Source organism: Micropterus salmoides, unplaced genomic scaffold (assembly GCF_014851395.1).
Source record: "Micropterus salmoides isolate LMB-PRFRI ecotype aquatic unplaced genomic scaffold, ASM1485139v1 Ms_hic_scaffold_4, whole genome shotgun sequence".
NCBI lineage: Eukaryota > Metazoa > Chordata > Actinopteri > Centrarchiformes > Centrarchidae > Micropterus > Micropterus salmoides.
In genome coordinates this window covers 3951328-3969279 of record NW_024043372.1, presented here as the reverse complement: position 1 = coordinate 3969279, position 17952 = coordinate 3951328, and the positions used below count along the sequence as shown (strand labels likewise).

General features: G+C 39.3%; 1 protein-coding gene across 3 annotated transcripts; it reads left to right on the top strand.

Annotated features, from left to right (window-relative positions):
• The first annotated feature begins 1137 nt into the window (after nt 1-1137).
• Nucleotides 1138-15835, top strand: LOC119886067 (butyrophilin subfamily 3 member A2-like). Of its 3 annotated transcripts, none has more exons than XM_038696568.1 (7): nt 1138-1519; nt 5236-5571; nt 7097-7132; nt 10799-11077; nt 12460-12582; nt 12702-12794; nt 14940-15835. In XM_038696568.1, the coding sequence occupies exons 1-7, from the start codon at nt 1423-1425 to the stop codon at nt 15044-15046; spliced, it is 1071 nt and encodes a 356-aa protein (XP_038552496.1). In that variant the 5' UTR covers nt 1138-1422; the 3' UTR covers nt 15047-15835. The 3 variants fall into 3 exon arrangements, with proteins under 3 accessions (XP_038552496.1, XP_038552495.1, XP_038552497.1); XM_038696567.1 differs by having other exon boundaries at nt 12684-12794; XM_038696569.1 differs by lacking the exon at nt 7097-7132 and having other exon boundaries at nt 12684-12794.
• The last annotated feature ends 2117 nt before the right edge of the window (nt 15836-17952 follow it).

The window sequence follows — 17952 nt, the reverse complement described above, 5'->3', positions numbered from 1 at the left end:
CACAAAACACACAAGAGGTATGGGCAAGCAAACAAGCATGAGGGAGGTCAAGAGGAATGTAGCGGTCTGCAGTTGAAGGCGTCGCCAAATGAAGATGCACTATATTACCAAAAGTTTTGGGTCGCCTGCCTTTACATGCACATGAAGGTTAATAACATCCCATTCTTAATCGGTAGGGATTAATATGGAGCTGGTCAACCCTCTGCAGCTATAACAGCTTCAGCTCTTCTGGGAAGGCAGTCCACAAGGTTTAGGAGTGTGTTCATGGGAATTTGTGACCGTTCTTCTAGAAGCTCGTTTGTGAGGTCAGACACAGATGTTGGACGAGGAGGCCTGGGTCAGGACTCTGTGCAGGCCAGTCAAGGGTCCAGCAATTTAAATGTTATTATACACCCACAACAACAGATGGCGCCAAATATCGGCAAAGCACATGCTGCCCTCCTGACTTGAAGTGGGTCACCCTCCCATCAAAACAGAGACACAGCTCGAAGTAGGTCAAGTTCACCAGCTGAGGAGGAGTTGATGCTAATTTTAAGATGATGGTGTTTTTTTCACTGAGATGCACAGAATAATTGGCAATAGAAATACCTGTAGACGGTTTATTTTCATTTCTGTAGCCTAAATATTAGGGTATAATATAATTGTGGGTTAGGGTTCTACTACAACTCATAACAGTGAAGTTATTGAATTTCATTGAAGATGAAAATAAAATTCACCAAAATTATACATATTTCTATGAACTAAGTATTGTAGTATCACAAGCAGGATTATGTGTGAGGTCATTTTGAAGACTCTACAGCATATAACAGTGAAGTTATTGAATTTTTTTTGTATAATAAAATGCTCTAAAATTATGCAAAACTACATTTCTACAAACTAAGAGTAGAATCACAAGCAGGATCAGTGATTTGTGGGGTGATTGTGGAGACAATACAGCTTATAACAGTGAAGTTATTGAATATTAAAAATAGGCCTACCTATTATTATGTATGTAAAAGTATTTATTCCCCAAACTAAGTGTTGCAGTATAACCAGTAGTATATAATGAGTGTGTAAGGTGATTTTGGGGGCACCACATTGTATAAGTGTGAAATTATTGAATATTTCTGCACTGTGTGTTTTCGGCTATTTATAGACGCACTCGTCTCGCTGCACGTAGAGACGTGTTATTTGTTCTGCTCCTTGTCTACTTAACTACGATAGTAAAGAGGCGTTGTTTGTGTTTTAAACACGTTTTGCTTACGAGTTATTGATCCCGGAAGTTCGAATCTGTGAATATATTTCCAACTTTACGTGTTGAAAAGCTTCGTATTGTCACTTTATTCAGGACATTTAACTTCAAACATCTCAGCTAACGGTAGCTAATTCAGCTAACTAGCTAACCAACTAGCACTGTGAGGAAAACTTAACGTTTTCGGTAACATGGATGATCTTAAATTGAAGTCGACAGCTCGGGAGCTTCTGTTCTTCTGTTTCTGTCTGCTGACTTTGTCTGGAAAAACACTTGGGCTTCCAAACGGTAAGAAATCTAATGAACACTGATGCTAAAAACAATGAACAGTCACCAGCTAGCTGCCAGCTGTTCACTATATTTGGCTGGGACTGCGAAGTCATCGTGTTCTTCTTCTTTACTTTTATTATTCCTCCGTCACGTTTTTTTAGGCATCTAACGAGTCCCTAAGTTTTATTCAGGATTTTGAATACTTTCTGTTAAGTTCCTCCAGATGGGGGCAAAAGAGGACAGGAAGTCAGGATTGTGTACAAACTAATGTATATTTACTCGATACTGACAAAGGAAAACCAACTCAAAACTACTCTCTCAAAAGGAGAGAGCGAGGTGAGACAAAAATAAACACTAAATAAACTCACTAAAGTCCTCTCTCTTCACTGAGGAGGTAACCAGACACTGTTCTGGGCTCACAAAAGCTCTAGGCTGGTGTTCAACCCACTGGCTGCTCACAGGTGCTGATCTGCCCTGTGGTTGCAACAGGTAGGAAGGGAAAACAGACCATGCTGTGAAAAAACCAAGCCTTCTTATCCTCCAGCACTGAGTGGTGATCAGGCAAACCTGCAGCCTCTCACTCATGCAGCCGAGGCATTGGGGCGAAGAGCCAGAGAGAGAGAGAAGCAAGACACATCCCAACCCAAACACATGACCCTTAGGGTCGAGGGTCGTAACACTTCCCAAAATATTAAACGTTTTCAAGGAAAAGGCTTAAAGAGGCAGGGGCATTTAAAGCAGAGGCTGAAATGAGGGTTGGTATAAGATAGAAATTTACATATTTAGCTGACGCTTTTATCCAAAGTAACTTACAATTGCTATACATGTCAGAGGTCGCACGCCTCTGGAGCAGCTAGGGATTAAGTTTCCTGCTCAGGGACACAATGGTGGATGTCTCACAGTGGGAATTGAACCCAAAGGCAAGCATCTTATCTATGCGCCACCACACCGTGTGATCAATCACATCGCGAGACCAAACCTGTGTCCATTTCAAGAGCATAGCTTTTGCTTCAAAATTTTGGAGGCAAAAAAACAGTTGAACATTTCTGCACTAATTTATTGAAGGCATTCTGTGTTGTTTTTCAGATTTGTTTCTCAACTTTCTCACGTATTATCATCCCCTTCTGAGTCATCACACATGCAGGCTTAATTTAATTTCCCCTTGTTGGCAGAGGTGAATTGTTCAGCAATTCCCACTGCTAAAAATAACGCGGGAGAAATGAAAACATGGTGGGGCATCTGCTGGAACTGTGACATCAGGAGAAAAAACTCGTCACATGCACATTACATCACATGTCACATGTCAATCTCAGCACATCTTATTGGATGTTGGCATTGTCCCACACACTACCTGCATTCTGAGCCTCCCAGGGGCCCTAAGCATAATTTTGCCCTCTTTACTTTTCTCGTGAGTCACAGTCACACCTGACACCGCGGCGCTCTCACTACAGTCCTCCCTCCTTTTAAACAGTCCGTCTCCGCTGGTTTGAACAGACATCTGCCCGCTAACTCAGTCCTCATGAAGTCTGTTAACCCTGGGGGCCAATCTGCTGGGTCATTTGGTGGAGCAGCAACTGTTTTATTAGGGTCTGAGCTGCGACTAACTGGTCCTCACAAAGGTTGCTGTTAGAACGCGCACGTTTAATTTTGTGAAAGCGCGTATGAACGCATGTTCACGTGTGGCACGTTTTCCGAGCTCAGCGTTTATCAAATGTAATAAATAGTTTTGCTTCATATTTTTCAGACACAAACTCTGGCAAGCAACCAAGACACAGACAGGTTGTTTTTACATTTGATACTGATTTCTTTTTTAAAAATTTATTATTATTTTTTAATCAATTAATTATTTTATTTTTTGTCTATTAACACGCAGACACTTACTGTTTTATTTATTTATTTTATTTTTAATATATTTTAATTTTTTTAACACACGCTTACTGTTTTATTTATTTTATTTAAATTTTTTACATATTTTTATTTTTTTAACACACACTTACCGTTTTATTTATTTTATATAAATTTTTAACATATTTTTATTTTTTTAACACACATACTTACCGTTTTTGTAATTTATTTTATTTTTAATATATTTTTATTTTAACACACACACGCTTACTGTTTTATTTATTTTATTTAAATTTTTTACATATTTTTATTTTTTAACACACGCTTACCGTTTTATTTATTTTAATTTTCAATATATAGTTTTATTTTTTTTAACACAAAAACACGTACGCTTTGATTACTTGACGCTTTAATTACTTGTTTTATGAAATGTATGGGGTAGATTGTTCTTATGTTGTATGATGCTTTGGCAATATTGTTACACATTCATGCCAATAAAGCGAATTTGAATTTGACAGTCTGAGAGTTGCGCTGCGCAGCTGGGGTTTCGCTGCATCTGTGCATTGACATAACAGTACTGTTATTTGCTTCCATCAAAGTTTGGGAGGAGAGAACATGTTTACCTTCCTCATCATCCTCTCATCAAATTGTAAACATTAACACTCGGTTTCTTTAGAGCTGGACTCAAAGCTGCTGAAGTTGAAGTGTTGTCGGTTAGTTTCAGTTTTCAAACGGTCTGAGATCCTACCAGCGCAGCAATAATGCAATGCACAGCAGAGTATGGGAAGGTGGACTTAAAAATGATTGTGAATTCTCGTTAAATGATGACGTGAGTCTCTTAATATTACAACTTTTTCTCGTTATGTCACAGAACACAGATATGTGTTCAGATATCGGATCTGCTGAAGTTAACGTGTGTGTGGACGGTCAAACTTTTTAAAGGCGATGGCCACTACAATAACGTAATTCACATCAGAGTGCAGGGCTTGCAGACTTAAAAATATTGTGAATTCTCATTAAATGGTGACGTTAGTCTGGTAATGATACTTTTTCTGAACATGTCAGAGAACACAGATATGTGGGAAAGATTCTGAATGTGCAGAAAGTTTTGAACATGAGCAGTAAACCTGCTAAAACACAAGAGCTATAAAAGTCCAGGAATTAAAAAATTACTTAATATATCATTGAAGTGAAAAGGTGCCACGTGTATATTAAAAGTGGCCATTTCCCTGAACAAAGACAAGAGGAGGCAGAGCGTGTGTGTTAGACCCCTTAGAAAAGTTGATTGACGGGAGAAAACATTTAAAAGCAACAGCTACAGAATGCCTGAAAGCCTTCCTGCATTATATTCTATTAATTTATAACAGTTTGAACTGGCACCAATGAATATTGTGTTTCCCTTTATATAGATAAGGACACTAAAAAGGACCATAAATTGGTGCTCAAATTTTCCCCAGAATGCAGGAAATTAGGTCTTAATTAATGCCTAAAATTTCCTGGGAGGGGGGACCCCTGGACCCTTCTCTTCATTTGTCCCCTCCACCATTGAAACTACATCTGTGCTCTTGAATTACAGGAAAATTACCCCATAAATTTACCACAATACAAGAAAACCGTCTCTCAATGTAGGTTATGATGTGGAGGCTGATCACACTTCTTCATTATTGACCATGGTTATTAACTTGGCTGTTCATCTAGAATGTTAAAATTGTGAGTTTGGCTGCTGAACGTTTTAAACAATTCCCTGAGGACTGAGGGTTGATAACTCAACCCCTGCGGAGGACTTTTTAGGACTGGGCATGGGGGGTGGGTTTCCCCAGTTTCAAACCTCGCCGAGGCCTTTGCTCTCTGCTTGACCATGATGACTAAAAATGATCTTCCTCTCTCAGGGTCGGGTGTCGTCAGAGTGGTTGTGAAAGAAGGGAGTGACGCCTTTTTACCCTGTTCACTCAGCACCAAGGAGAACGCTGAGGAGAAACTCTTTGACTGGAAGAAAGATGGTCGGAAGGAGATTTTCTTTTATGTTGGAGGCCTTCATTACAACAACGGCCGTCCAGGTCAAGATCAGCAGTTCAAAGGTCGCGTCTCACATTTTCAAGATGATCTGAAGTACGGCAACGCCTCCATCATCATCAGAAATACGAAGGTGACCGACAGTGGAGACTACACCTGTGATTTTCCACTTCTTCAGCCAAGACAAATATCCCACATTAAGCTTGTTGTAGGTGAGTTTGGTTTGACTCCAGCTGTTCTGACAATAAGTAACTAATTACCGTTATATCAGCTATTTATTATGTGAGAATCGCAGACCGTTGTTAGACAGGCAATAATTACATTTATAACCGTATCGGTCCGAATATAAGATGATCCTGATTAAAAGACTCATTTTTGGAAAAATACTTTCTGAAGATCAAAGCTTATTTTTATAAAGAAAATAATTTTATTTGAAAAATTTTTTTTATAAAAAGACATTGAATAAAATAAGTGAGTTTAAAAAAAAAAAAACGTCTTATTTTCAGACCGATACAGTAATTTTATAATAAAAGTCTGCAACATCTGAACTTTATCAAGATGTTGATAAAGGGGTGGTGATGGTGCAGTGGATAAGATGCATGCCTTTGGTGTGAGAGACCCGGGTTCAACTCAAGTAGTAAAAACATGCCCGCTAAACCCTCCCCAGCCTGCTCAGCAGAAAATACAGATATATATTTTATACCGGAATTCTGCAGGACGGCTAGCTGCTAGAATGTATCACTGACACAGTTATGGGCGCACATGCTTTAAAGACCCTGTTTCATATTTTATAACACGTTTATTTTACTTTAGTGTAACAGAAAATATTGGACAGTAAAACAATAACAATATTTATCGCAATTTTTTTTTTTCAATAACAATATAGCAAGGATGTATTTACTGACACCTGACAAGATATTTTTATATATATATATATATATATATATATATATATTACAAAATAGAGACATCTGCCCGCCACCCTCCTGTAGCTCAGGTAGTTTCAGCATGTAATGCACTTAGTATCAAAAAATGACTTGCGATCCTTTCCTCCTCTTCCTCCAAAAGGTCTATAAGAAACTAAAATCAGTGACATGCTTGTTGTCCTGTCGCCTGACCGCATGAACTTCAAAGTCTGCACATCGGGTCAGAACTGAGCCTCTGCTTCTGGTTACTCCTCTGCATCTGATCTCAGGTGACTAACACAATTGCTGCTGTTGGATTCTCTAACCACATTTGAGTTTTCTTGTAAACAAACAAAATGTATGTTTACATTCAGTGTTACTCACAAATATGTATTAAATTAATGTTCCTCATGAAACATTTGCAAAAAAATTTGCGGTCTGTAAGACAGAAGGGGATTTCTGGGGAGGCCTAAAGGGGTCCTCCAGCAAAATGACTTCGTATTGTAAGATCATATTCGTTGACAGGAGGTCTAGAGGCACCTAACTGCATGGGTCATAAGTTGAGTTACGTGTAGAACTAAGTTTAATGATTGACTTTTTAAGATGCCAGTGTGCAGATTTTGTCTTTGGCAGCTGTTTCCTTCTGTCTTCAGTCAGCAAGCCCAGCTGTCTTCTGCCTGTAGCTTCTTATTTACAGCACAGTAAAGTGTGATATCGATCTTCTATTAAGCTGCATCTCTGCAACAGAGCGAATAAATTGACAAATGACTCCATTACTTGGCTTATAACATGCGACTTGTTCATAACATCACCCATCCACTGTGTCTTTCAGACTTCACCTTCAGAGACCGATCAGGAGAAATCTCAGGTGAGTGTCACTCTGTAATGTGTGCTACAACTCTGTAGGCCTCAGGATCATTCAGAAAGTTTGATGTAGAACCTTCATGTTGATTAAACAGATGTATAGCAGGTTTAGGCAGAAGTTGAACAAAACAAATTCATACATTTAATAATTATGATCATGTTCTAATTTTGAGATAAAATATTTGTTGATCAGATCTACATTACTGTGCAACAGTTTTAGGCTGGTGTGGAATAATGCTGTAAAGTAGTGCTTTCAAAAATAGACATTAAGGCTGAACGATTTTGGGAAATAATCTAATTGCGAATTTATTTTTTTTTTAAACCAATATTGTGATTTAATATGCAATTAATTTTTAAGCTCTTTACCTTCAGTATGATTCAAAACGGACAAGCAGTAAATTAGTGTATAGTGTGACTAACACAATATTAGATAGATTAAACATACACTGTTCTTTCTTGTAGGCCAGGCTAGAGCCCTGCATCGGCCCAAAACTCCGGTCCTAACCCGGCCCGGCCCGATAACATCTGCAATTTTTCCGCCGGAGCCCGAACCGAGCCCAACATCAATTTCACGCTGGGACTCGACGGCCAGGCCTGTGTTATGATGACCTAGATCACCTAGGCATGAATAATTATTATGAGTGGAGAAGAAATATCAAATTTTAATAATATGAGAAAGATGATTTGAGTCAAGTCATGGCATTAAATAATATGATATAATATATCATCAGGTCGGCCTACAGACCACTAGAAAAACAAAGTTGTTATACAGTAAGTGCTCAATATAAAACCCACAGTTCAACCACCGATTAATGCTTCCTTAACTCAGTTCAAATCTCCCAGAGAGTCCATCTTTCTGTATAAGCAAACAAAAAATACTCAGGTTGAGGTTCAATTCAAAAGTTGGCCAACGAAAATAAAACCAAGTGACGCCTCTCGTGTTTAATACACAAGCTTAGTAATTCGCCGACAACACCGGAGTTCCTCCCCCGCAGCGTCCGATGCTGGTACTGGCTGTAACTCAGACTGAGCCTCTTTCGGACCCGTGCGTTTGGTTTGAAACGCCGTTTCACAGATATTTCCTGAGCTGGTTGGTGGCCGTGTGTGTGACGCAGGCGTCGATCGCCACAATACTCTTACCTTACTACACGTGTCTTTCTGTTGTGCGTTGTTTCTGTCCGTCAAAGCGGCGGAACGGATGGCCCGACGATTTCACCACCACCAAGAGTGGCGGCTGCTACTTTCATTCCCTGTGTGACACTAAAGTTTCTGTATTGTCAGCTTCTGTAAAGCTTTAAGGCCGCTGTACAACAAAGAGTCAAGCTGCAGCGTAACGTGCTACAGACATGCTCTCAAGTCTTGCTGGTACCTTTTATACATCAATAGACAAATAGAGGAAATGGCATAATAAACACAACATATTACCCAACAGTAGTTTTAAAAGTAAACAATATCGTACTTCAATAATATAGATGTTAACAAACATATTATAAAATTTCTAGAAAAAGGGAAAAAGTCACCACCATAAATGTTAAAATCTCCACATTATTATATACATGCAAAAAAACACATCAAGGTCTCAAAACTAGTAGGCTACTGAATCTTTAACGACAGGTGAGGAATCGGTGGTGCACTTGGACACGTGCTGTGTCCTTTAGAAACTCTTGCAGTGAAATATCACCCAGCTCTAAGGTCACTAAGTTGTAGCACACATTGCAAATAAGTGACATCAGAATCAAGACTCTCCACTAGTTTCTCCTGATGTGTCTTTAAGGTCGGACTCTGTGGGTCACTATGTAAACGGCACATCAGCCTTTTAAACTGTTGGTGAAACTGTGTTCAGTCAGACTCTAGCACTGCAGTAACGGCAGCACGCTACAGATCACAACATCTCACTCTCTACAGTTACACTGTAGAGATGCTGGAAGATGCTTTTCTTATACTGTATATCAAGATTATTTTCCTTGGTTATATAATTTAGCTTGATTAAAGCCAAATTTACAACATTACAATCTATTGCAGTGGTCGGCAATAGGCGGCCCGCGGGCCAGAACCGGCCCGGCAACAATAATATCTGTCTAAAAAATTAATAAATTGATAGAGGCTGGTGCTGAAACAGCTCTCAGTCATGACAGCAAGAGTTACTCACATAATCACTTCCTCTTAAGTGATTGTGCCTCCAAAATAAAAGCGCATTTTTTGCAACAATGCTTTATTTTAAGTTTATTGAGAGCTTTTACTTTGAAAAGTTCTGCAGGACATTCAAAAGAGTCTCTGGCTTGCTTGACCCACCTCTGAAAAAGCAGGCAAGTAGACGTGTGATTGGATTCCCCTGAATTTCCTCAGGGAGATGAAAATAAGCGTCCAGAGGTTTATGAATGCGGGTAAACGCCAGGACACGCACACACACACACTGCAGCACATGCTTTATTGTGAGCATGTGCAAAAGTGTCCTTTTATAATCAGTTTGTTTAACAAGGGAGAAAAAATGTAGAATGTTGGGATCAATCATATAACTCTCCCTCCCACACGAGTCTCCCAGGATTTGAAATAATTTGACTATATTCGGGCTGACATGTAACGGCTTATTTGCCGACTCCTGATCTATTGCAGTTTAGTACAACTGCTCTCCGTTTATAATGAATCATAGTGAGAGGTGCTGTTGTACCGGACAACATAAGAGGTGTTTCTAATTTTGTGTCCTCCCTATTTGCAAACATGAGAGGTCAGATTATTAGAAACACTTTTAAATATAATTCAGCACAGATCAACACCATCACTAATCATCATAAAGTAAAATGAATGGCAGAACAGTTGTGTTGGACTGCATCAGATTGTACAGGTGTTCCCAATAAAGTGGCCACTGAGAGAATGTATTACTGGCACAGTTATGAGCGCACATGCTTTAAAGACCCTGTTTCATATTTTATAACACGTTTATTTTACTTTAGTGTAACAGAAAATATTGTCGTTAGGGCTGGACAGTAAAACAATAACAATATTTATCGCAATATATATTTTCTTTCAATAATAAAATAGCAAATTTTCAATAAATGTTTGTTATACACTTTATATCATACACAAATTAGGACTTAATTTTTTTATTAAGATGTTTATTTTGTTGAGGAAAAAGGACTGAATAAAGCTTTTTCTTCAACTTTCACTGAGGAGCAAAAATAAGCCTTTAAACTCGAAATAAAAGAAATTAAAGAAATAACGATTTAATAATAATTATCGATATCGAAAGATATGAAACTTTTTATCGTAACATTTTTTGCCATTTCATCCAGCCCTAATTGTCGACACATCAGACAACAGATTTCATGTGACGTCATTTCACATGTTAAAATTGAGTTTGTCCAAACGTCTTCACTGTATCTGAGCTTCTGTCATGATATGAGTCAGAAACAGTGTTTGCAGCTGTAAATAGTTTCCAGACTTTTGGTAGAAGTTAGAAATGTTTGAAATATCATGTCCTATCTAACAATGCTGGGAGGAGCAACTGAGGCTGATACTGTGCTTTTCTGTTCCTCTGTGTTTTTCTGTTAAACACACTTTAATCCTCATTTACAAGCAGAGAATAGACGAACAAGAAACATCACAGTGTTACATTTATAATCCTGTTATTGTCCTTTTATAGCTGATGTGTCTGTTTACACTGTGTTCACAGGAGCATCTCCAGAGCCGTCTGTCAAGACACTTAATCAAACGCAGGACGTGGCCCTGCTGCAGTGTGAAATTAGAGGTGCTTTTCCTAAACCTACAGTAGAGTGGCAGGACAGTGCTGGAAACAAACTTCCTGCTGAGGAGCCACAGGTCTCAGAAAGAGGAGGCAGCTTCTACATCACTGTCAACACTACTGTGATGAAGACCGACCACTATCGCTGTGTAGCCACACAGGAGGAGATCCACCATCACATTTATGCTGAGACCTACGTGTACATCTGTGGTGAGATTGTCCTTTGTGGTAATTTTAACAATTCAGTTATTGTAAGAGATCACGTGTTATTACTTTTCAAACATAGGGGGTGGTGATGGCGCCATCCACCATTGTGTCCCTGAGCAAGACACTTAACTCCTCGTTGCTCCAGAGGCGTGCGACCTCTGACATGTATAGCAATTGTAAGTTACTTTGGATAAAAGCGTCAGCTAAATGAATAAATGTAAATGGAAACATGTTTACATGTGTTGTTGAGACTAGAGATGTCATGAGAACCAATACTTAAGTCGATGCCAAAATTCAGAACACGTGAAGTTGTTTTTCCACAGTACCGTAGGTTACGGGGATCCAACACGTGGAAGACGGCGATAAATGCAGCTGCAACAACAGCACTGCCTCGATTAGTAGAAAAGACAAACTGTAACACTAGTGTTTGGAAACTGGTTGGGTTAATATTTAACATTCGTCGGTTTTTGCTGCTGTTACCTTCAGTAGCTCCGTGTCAAAGCCTCAATTTCTCCCAGTTTTGGGATCTGTTGGAGAGCTTATTTAGGAAGACGTTTCTCAGTTTAGTTCAACTCAAAATCACCAAAGATGACGATGAGGTTGGCAGCTGAAATAACTGAATGTCTGTCCAACATGCCTGTCACAATAGGTTATTACATACTATATCCCTTTAGTTAGGGACTGTCCAATTCAGTGATCAGTGACTCTTGTAGCACACACATTGCAGATCGTGACGTCAAAATCTAGACTCTATTTTCTCCTGATCTGTCTTTAAGGTCGAAGAAAAAGGCACATCAGCCTTTTAAATCTCAGTCAAACTCAACCACTGCAGTAATGGCAGCACGGTAGAGATCATGGCACATAAATCAGCCAGCTTAGTCTGTAATCTCACTCCCTACACTGACAACTGCAATATTATTATACTGTAATTACGAGAAGATACTTTTCAGTGAAATCAGTAACAAGATATTTCCCAGTGACCAAATGCACACACTTTGTTTTATGTTTGAATTTAGTTTAATAAAAGCTAAATTCAAGTGTAAAATGTAAATTATTGTACTTTTGTGCAAGGCTGCAACTAATGGTTATTTAAATTTTTAATTCATCAATTCTTATTTTTTTTTTTCAAGTAATTAATAATGTTTGCTTAAAAAATATCAAAACAGTAAAAAAAAATGCTTCCACTGAGCAGGAGGACATCGGATCAATCCTGACATCACTGCGTCAGGTGAAATTCATCTCAGTGGTTTTATCTGCAAATAGTTTCAGATTTTAGCAGCATGGTCGCCTCAGTAGTAGTTCTGTGTAGGTAATAACCAGCGTGCTGTACATGAGATACAGTTTACATTCTGAGTGTGACTCTAGGTTTTGTTGTGTGTTTAAAGACACGTGCAGCAAGATGGACGTCACAGGATTGTTGAGTGCATTCGTTTTAGGAGCTCTAACTGTTGCTACAGTTCAGGCTTTGCTTGCAGCTACAAAGTTCATCACAGCACGCTCTAATAAAGGTGAGTTTATATAATTGATTATATCAACATATCCATATTCATGTGCAGACATCAACATAACAGAAACCATTCCTTATCTTGTTTACTGACTGAGATATAAGACTGCTTTTATTTAACAGGAGCAGCTGAAGAGAGACAGCAAAGTGAGGAGACGGACAGGATGACGAGCAGCACGGAGCCTGATGTGGAGTCTAACCTGTGTTCTCCATCAGGTGAATATTTACATTCATAAAACAATCCACTGAGCTTCATTAAATCATGAGGCCTCTGGTTCTCATTCTGATTGTTAAAGATAAATACTGACCACCTAAATGATTTGATTATCTCCTGAAGTGGATTTGTAAAAACAAACTGATTCTTAAAATGATCGAATACACTTGAGTTGAAACATCAGCTCTGAGTCAAAGCTCGCTCATTATTTGTGTTTGTTTGATGTCATCTGGTTTGTGACTGAAATATTCACAAATGGCAGAACTTGATTTTTTTAATACTGCTTGGTAATAACATGGTAATAGTTTGATACTAATGAAGAGTTAATAATTTATTATCATGTAATTACCAAAGTAATAACCAGATAATAGCTTGGTATTAACAATGGGTATATCTGGGCAACTTATCGAAGTAATCGATTACGGAAATACAGTGATTTGCATAATGTCCATAATATATGCATATATAATTAATACTATAAGATTTAGGGTTAATTTATTCTTACCTTCCCTCATTTCCCTTACACACTGATAGTAAATGTATATGTAAATGATGGTAAACAGAAACACCTGCAGATAAATCTTTGTCTTTATTTTAATCCCAGCACAGAAAAAAAAATGTCTAGAACTTTATTATTGTAGAACAAAACTATGCTGATGTGGAAAAGGCTTGACAAACTGAATTTTCAAAAAACTCAATTGACTCAAAAGTGTGTGCTGCTCTCAGATGCAGCTGGCCCAAGTCCCTCAGAAGGCCAGTGCTCTGTGCTTTTAAGGAAAACAGGAACTCTAGTGGACTTTGAGTGGGTGCAATTGCCTGCAAGGGTTATGTGGATTGTAGCAGGATTACTGAATGCTTGCTTATTACTGGAACAATTTCAAAAATCTTGTCCCAGGGCATCATGGTCTTGTTTTCAGCTTGTCAGTCATGCTTCTTTACACTTTACATCTGCAATTTTGGTTTGTCTTGTGTTACGACCCGGCTTGTTGTGGAGAGAGGAAACATAAAATATTGGATAACTGTGGCAATTCAGGTTAGTGGTAATGTGGTTATGAGACAAGAGGAGGTGGGGTAGCACCCATAAGCTTACAAAATATAGAAAAGCAAGGAAAACCATCTACCGACACTGAGGTCTCAAGACTGAGTCCGATGCTTTGGTTCACTACAACAAAGAGGGTGAGTTACACGGGTCACTGCAATGACCTGAGAACAAACACGCTCTGGCCTTATGGATCCTGTAACTCAACTCGGCAGCAAGGCAATCTGATCACTTGATCAAACCGCCTTGAGCTGTGGCTGCGCAAACTATTTATAATACTGCAGCTGGTGTTGAGGCTCTTAATAAGCAAACTTTTATATGCACTAAATGGCAACCAGTCATGGCCTTACATGCATTTTAAAATACATGTACTGAATATGGTTAATTCCAAACAATATTTTACTTTACCACAATAATGTTTCCCTTCATGTGTAATTTTTGGTAGATCCATTAGTGAGGTTTCTTCAGACTGTATCTACATACTGTACATTGAAAATATGTAATCTACAGCCTGAGATCTTTGTGAAACAAGATTTAACAAAGGTTGTTTTTATTACAGGGTTTTATATGGATTTTTTTCTATCCCATAGGTCGCTGTAGCTCAACATTTGTTAATTGTGTAATGATCATCAACAACAATAAAAAATGGCCACATGAGGGAATCTGAAGTCATCTCCACCATGTAGTGGTGCAAAAAAAACAATCTAATAATAAAAAATCAGGTCTGCCATGGCAAATGCGTTTAACAGTTTATTTGTATGCTGATTAAACGGTACCGACACAAACGGGTTGCATCGAATGAATGACATAAAATCTGCTTTTATATTTAAGAAACTAAAAGGTACTTATGATGCGAAATGACAAAAACCATCGCTGACGCACACACGTTTTAAAAACTGTGTGGCTTCCATGGATCCTAGTTCCTTGCAGCTGTTCACCTGTGATATGTGACCACTGTGCCCCCTGGTGGGCATCAGCGTTACTTACACACAACACATAGCACACACTGAAAGTGACTATTGTTAAGATCTGGAAACATTTCTGAACCCTGTATGTTGCTTTGATTGTTTAATTTTCTTTTCTTTTGTATTTTCTCCTCTCTCCATAGACGAAGCGGCCGGAGCCGCCACAAATTCACCCGCTGGTTTGTGGACCACAGTTTTAAATACTCGAGTTTGGCAAAATGGCTGTTGCCATCTATTTTATATAAAATAATAAATAAATCAAGATTTACCATGACTTTTTCTGCGTTCCCCCGCCTGGTCGTCCGTGGTCGAGGCTCACAAAAGGATTTCCCTCCCCCTCTACGATCCATCCACAGTTGGTGGTGATGACATCCTTCGCAACAACTGGCTGAACGGCCCCCAGAGCTTCTCCTCTCCCCCATCACATCGCCTGTCTAATGTCAAGGAGGGCTTCTTCCAGCCCTCCTTGACATCTATCCCTCCATCCTCAAGCAAAAGTTTGTTCACGTGTCAAACTTGACAGGTTTATTGTTGATGTAACGTTACAGTCTTATTTACTGGGTTTGAGAGTCTGGGGAATATTTGACTTACAGTAATTGAAGCTATCATTAGTAGCATTTGCACATTACGCTGTGTGAAAACATTTCTATGTACACAATGACGTATAGAAATTGTAAGTCACTTTGTATATTGCTGATCATGTAACGTTACAGTCTTATTTAGTTATCACACTGGGTTTGAGAGTCTGCAGAATGTGATGGCCTGGGGTGTTGGCCTGTTCTCTCTCCTTTCTTTCCAGGTCTTTCTTCCTGTTTGGTCACTTCATCAGTGATTGCAGCCACCTGTTCAAGTCTTTAAAAGCTGTGGTGAACCTAGATGGCGCTCTCTTCTTCGTGACCTCTCTCCTGGAAGGCGGTGCCTTTCAGGAGCTCCTTTTCTTTTGGTTGTTTGTTTTGAGTATGATGAGTTTGCTTGTGTTTTGAGTTAATTATAAGTTAAGGTAACTTTGATAAAACCTTTATGGTTCATTTAAACTGGTTTTCTGCGTCGACCTTCCCTCTTTGTTATGTTAACGTAGTGACTTACAGTAGTTTAAGCTGTCATTGGTTGTTTTGAGCATTAGGCTACATGTTTGTGTTCCTTTAGTGAAAAACAGGTTACAGGTTTATTGTTGATCATGTGTAGTGAACAACAGTGTGGTTGTGTGTGGATTTTATATTTAATAAATTTGGAGCTACTCTAAATTTTATTAAATATGAGGGGGGGGGGGGGTCAAAGTTGCTTTCTCTAAGTGATATCCCTGACCATAAAGCTGGCACCCTTTTGATTCTGAAGCTGATAACGCGGGGCCTGACCAGCCATTGGCATTTCCCTGAACAGCCTATCAAAATGCCCCCCCCCCCCCCCCCCCCCACACACACACACACACACATTTCCGTGGCAACTGACCTTATTCTTTGTTTTATTACCACATCAAAGGGATACTCCTTGTCTCACCTAGGTGTGACACAATCCAGGACAGCTGAACTTTGAATGGCCAAAGACTGCAGTGTCCAAAGACTCATTTAAGCATTTAATTAAGTTTAATTAAATCTTTAGTTACCTGATTACGTTTGCCTCTATTTGAGTAGTTATGTTAACTAATTGTTGCTATCCGTTGTTGATAATATCCCAAAGGAAGAAACCATAAGAAAAATATGGATACGTAATGTGAGACGTGATAATTTGGTAATTAAGAGGACCACCACAGTCTGTAGTAGACATTTCGTCTCCACGGATGTCATTCAAGGTGGACGACGACGCTTGAAAGTTGTGCCCGTGATGTTCAACTGGAACGACTACTCTGCCGGCAGTCAGACCGAGTGTCTGGGATAGAACACAACGACCAGAGGATGAATCAACTGAAGAGGAAGAGATGGATGTTGAACTGTTGCTTCAGTGCCATGATTATGATGCAAAACCAGAACCATCAGCTTTGGATATAGCATGTGAGAAAATAGAGGCCCAGCAGCAGGTGATAGAGGAGATGCAAAAGAGATGGCTGAGGTTTCACTGAAGCAGTCGTTTGGCTTGGAGAGTTTTTAGCTTCGGATGATGACATCAGATTCTATACCAGGTACGTATCATGTCATATGACACTTAACTTGCATACCTCTGTGGTTCTGACTTTCTTGCAGACCTAGATTGTGTTCAAATCCATTAATTTATGAATCACAGTAGTGGGCAGAATATCCAGATCCTTTAATTCAGTAAAAGCAGTAATGCCACACTGTGAAAATACTCCACTACCTGCATTCAAAACCTTAATTATGTAAAAGTATTATCAGAAAAATGTACTTAAAAGTATGAAAAGTAAAAGTACTCATAGTGCAGTAAAATGATCCCTTTCAGTGTTTATTAATGTGTATGTTTCATTTTACTCTCTAAAACGTGAGGAGGTGATCCTAAGCCTAGGGAGCTGATGCCACTCCTGGTCTGCTGCCTGCTCTCTTGTCGCTGCCTCAATCTTATAGGCCATGTCCAGTGTAACATTCAAGCTTTTAAAGTGGAAGTGCTCCTCTTCAGTGCACACATGCACACAGTCTGTCGGGGCAAGCCCGTACTCCCCAATAGGCAGCGGTGGGTAAGGTGGAGGATCCTGGTGCATCTTGACTGACTTTGTGGGCAATACAGGCTGCTGGTATGAGAGCACACTCCCCCTTTGTGCTAAGCCAAAAGCTGTCTCAACGAGGGTCTTCTCGTCACTGATTCCCATAGTTGCTTCTAGAGGATTTTCAATAATGCTAAAGTCTTTGATATGAACTTCTCCACAGTTAAACAGGTGGTCTGAGACCGACTCTTCCAGAGTTTAAACACGGAACGAACCGCACTAAGTGGGTAAACACTCTGGGGCGCCTGGGTTCGGTTCAACCGGACTAAACAAGCTATAGTGTGAACCAGATGTGAACCCACCCAATCTCCATTCTCAGCAACGTGAGGCCCTCTAGTGTCTAAAACGTAAATGACCTTTCCTTAGTGTCAGATTCAGTACATCCAGTTCTCACCCTTTCTTATTTACCTTTTTTTCTTATTAACCTTTATTCTGTGTAGTTTCGCTGAGAGCAGAGCTCAGAGGAATAATGCTGTGTCTGGGACAGAGTTTAGAAAAGATTTTTA

Coding starts and splice junctions, on each gene's coding strand:
- LOC119886067 (XM_038696567.1), top strand. CDS start 1,423: ATGGATGATCTTAAATTGAAGTCGACAGCTCGGGAGCTTCTGTTCTTC. Junction 5,572..7,096: donor CCACATTAAGCTTGTTGTAG/GTGAGTTTGGTT, acceptor TGTGTCTTTCAG/ACTTCACCTTCAGAGACCGA. Junction 7,133..10,798: donor CCGATCAGGAGAAATCTCAG/GTGAGTGTCACT, acceptor CTGTGTTCACAG/GAGCATCTCCAGAGCCGTCT.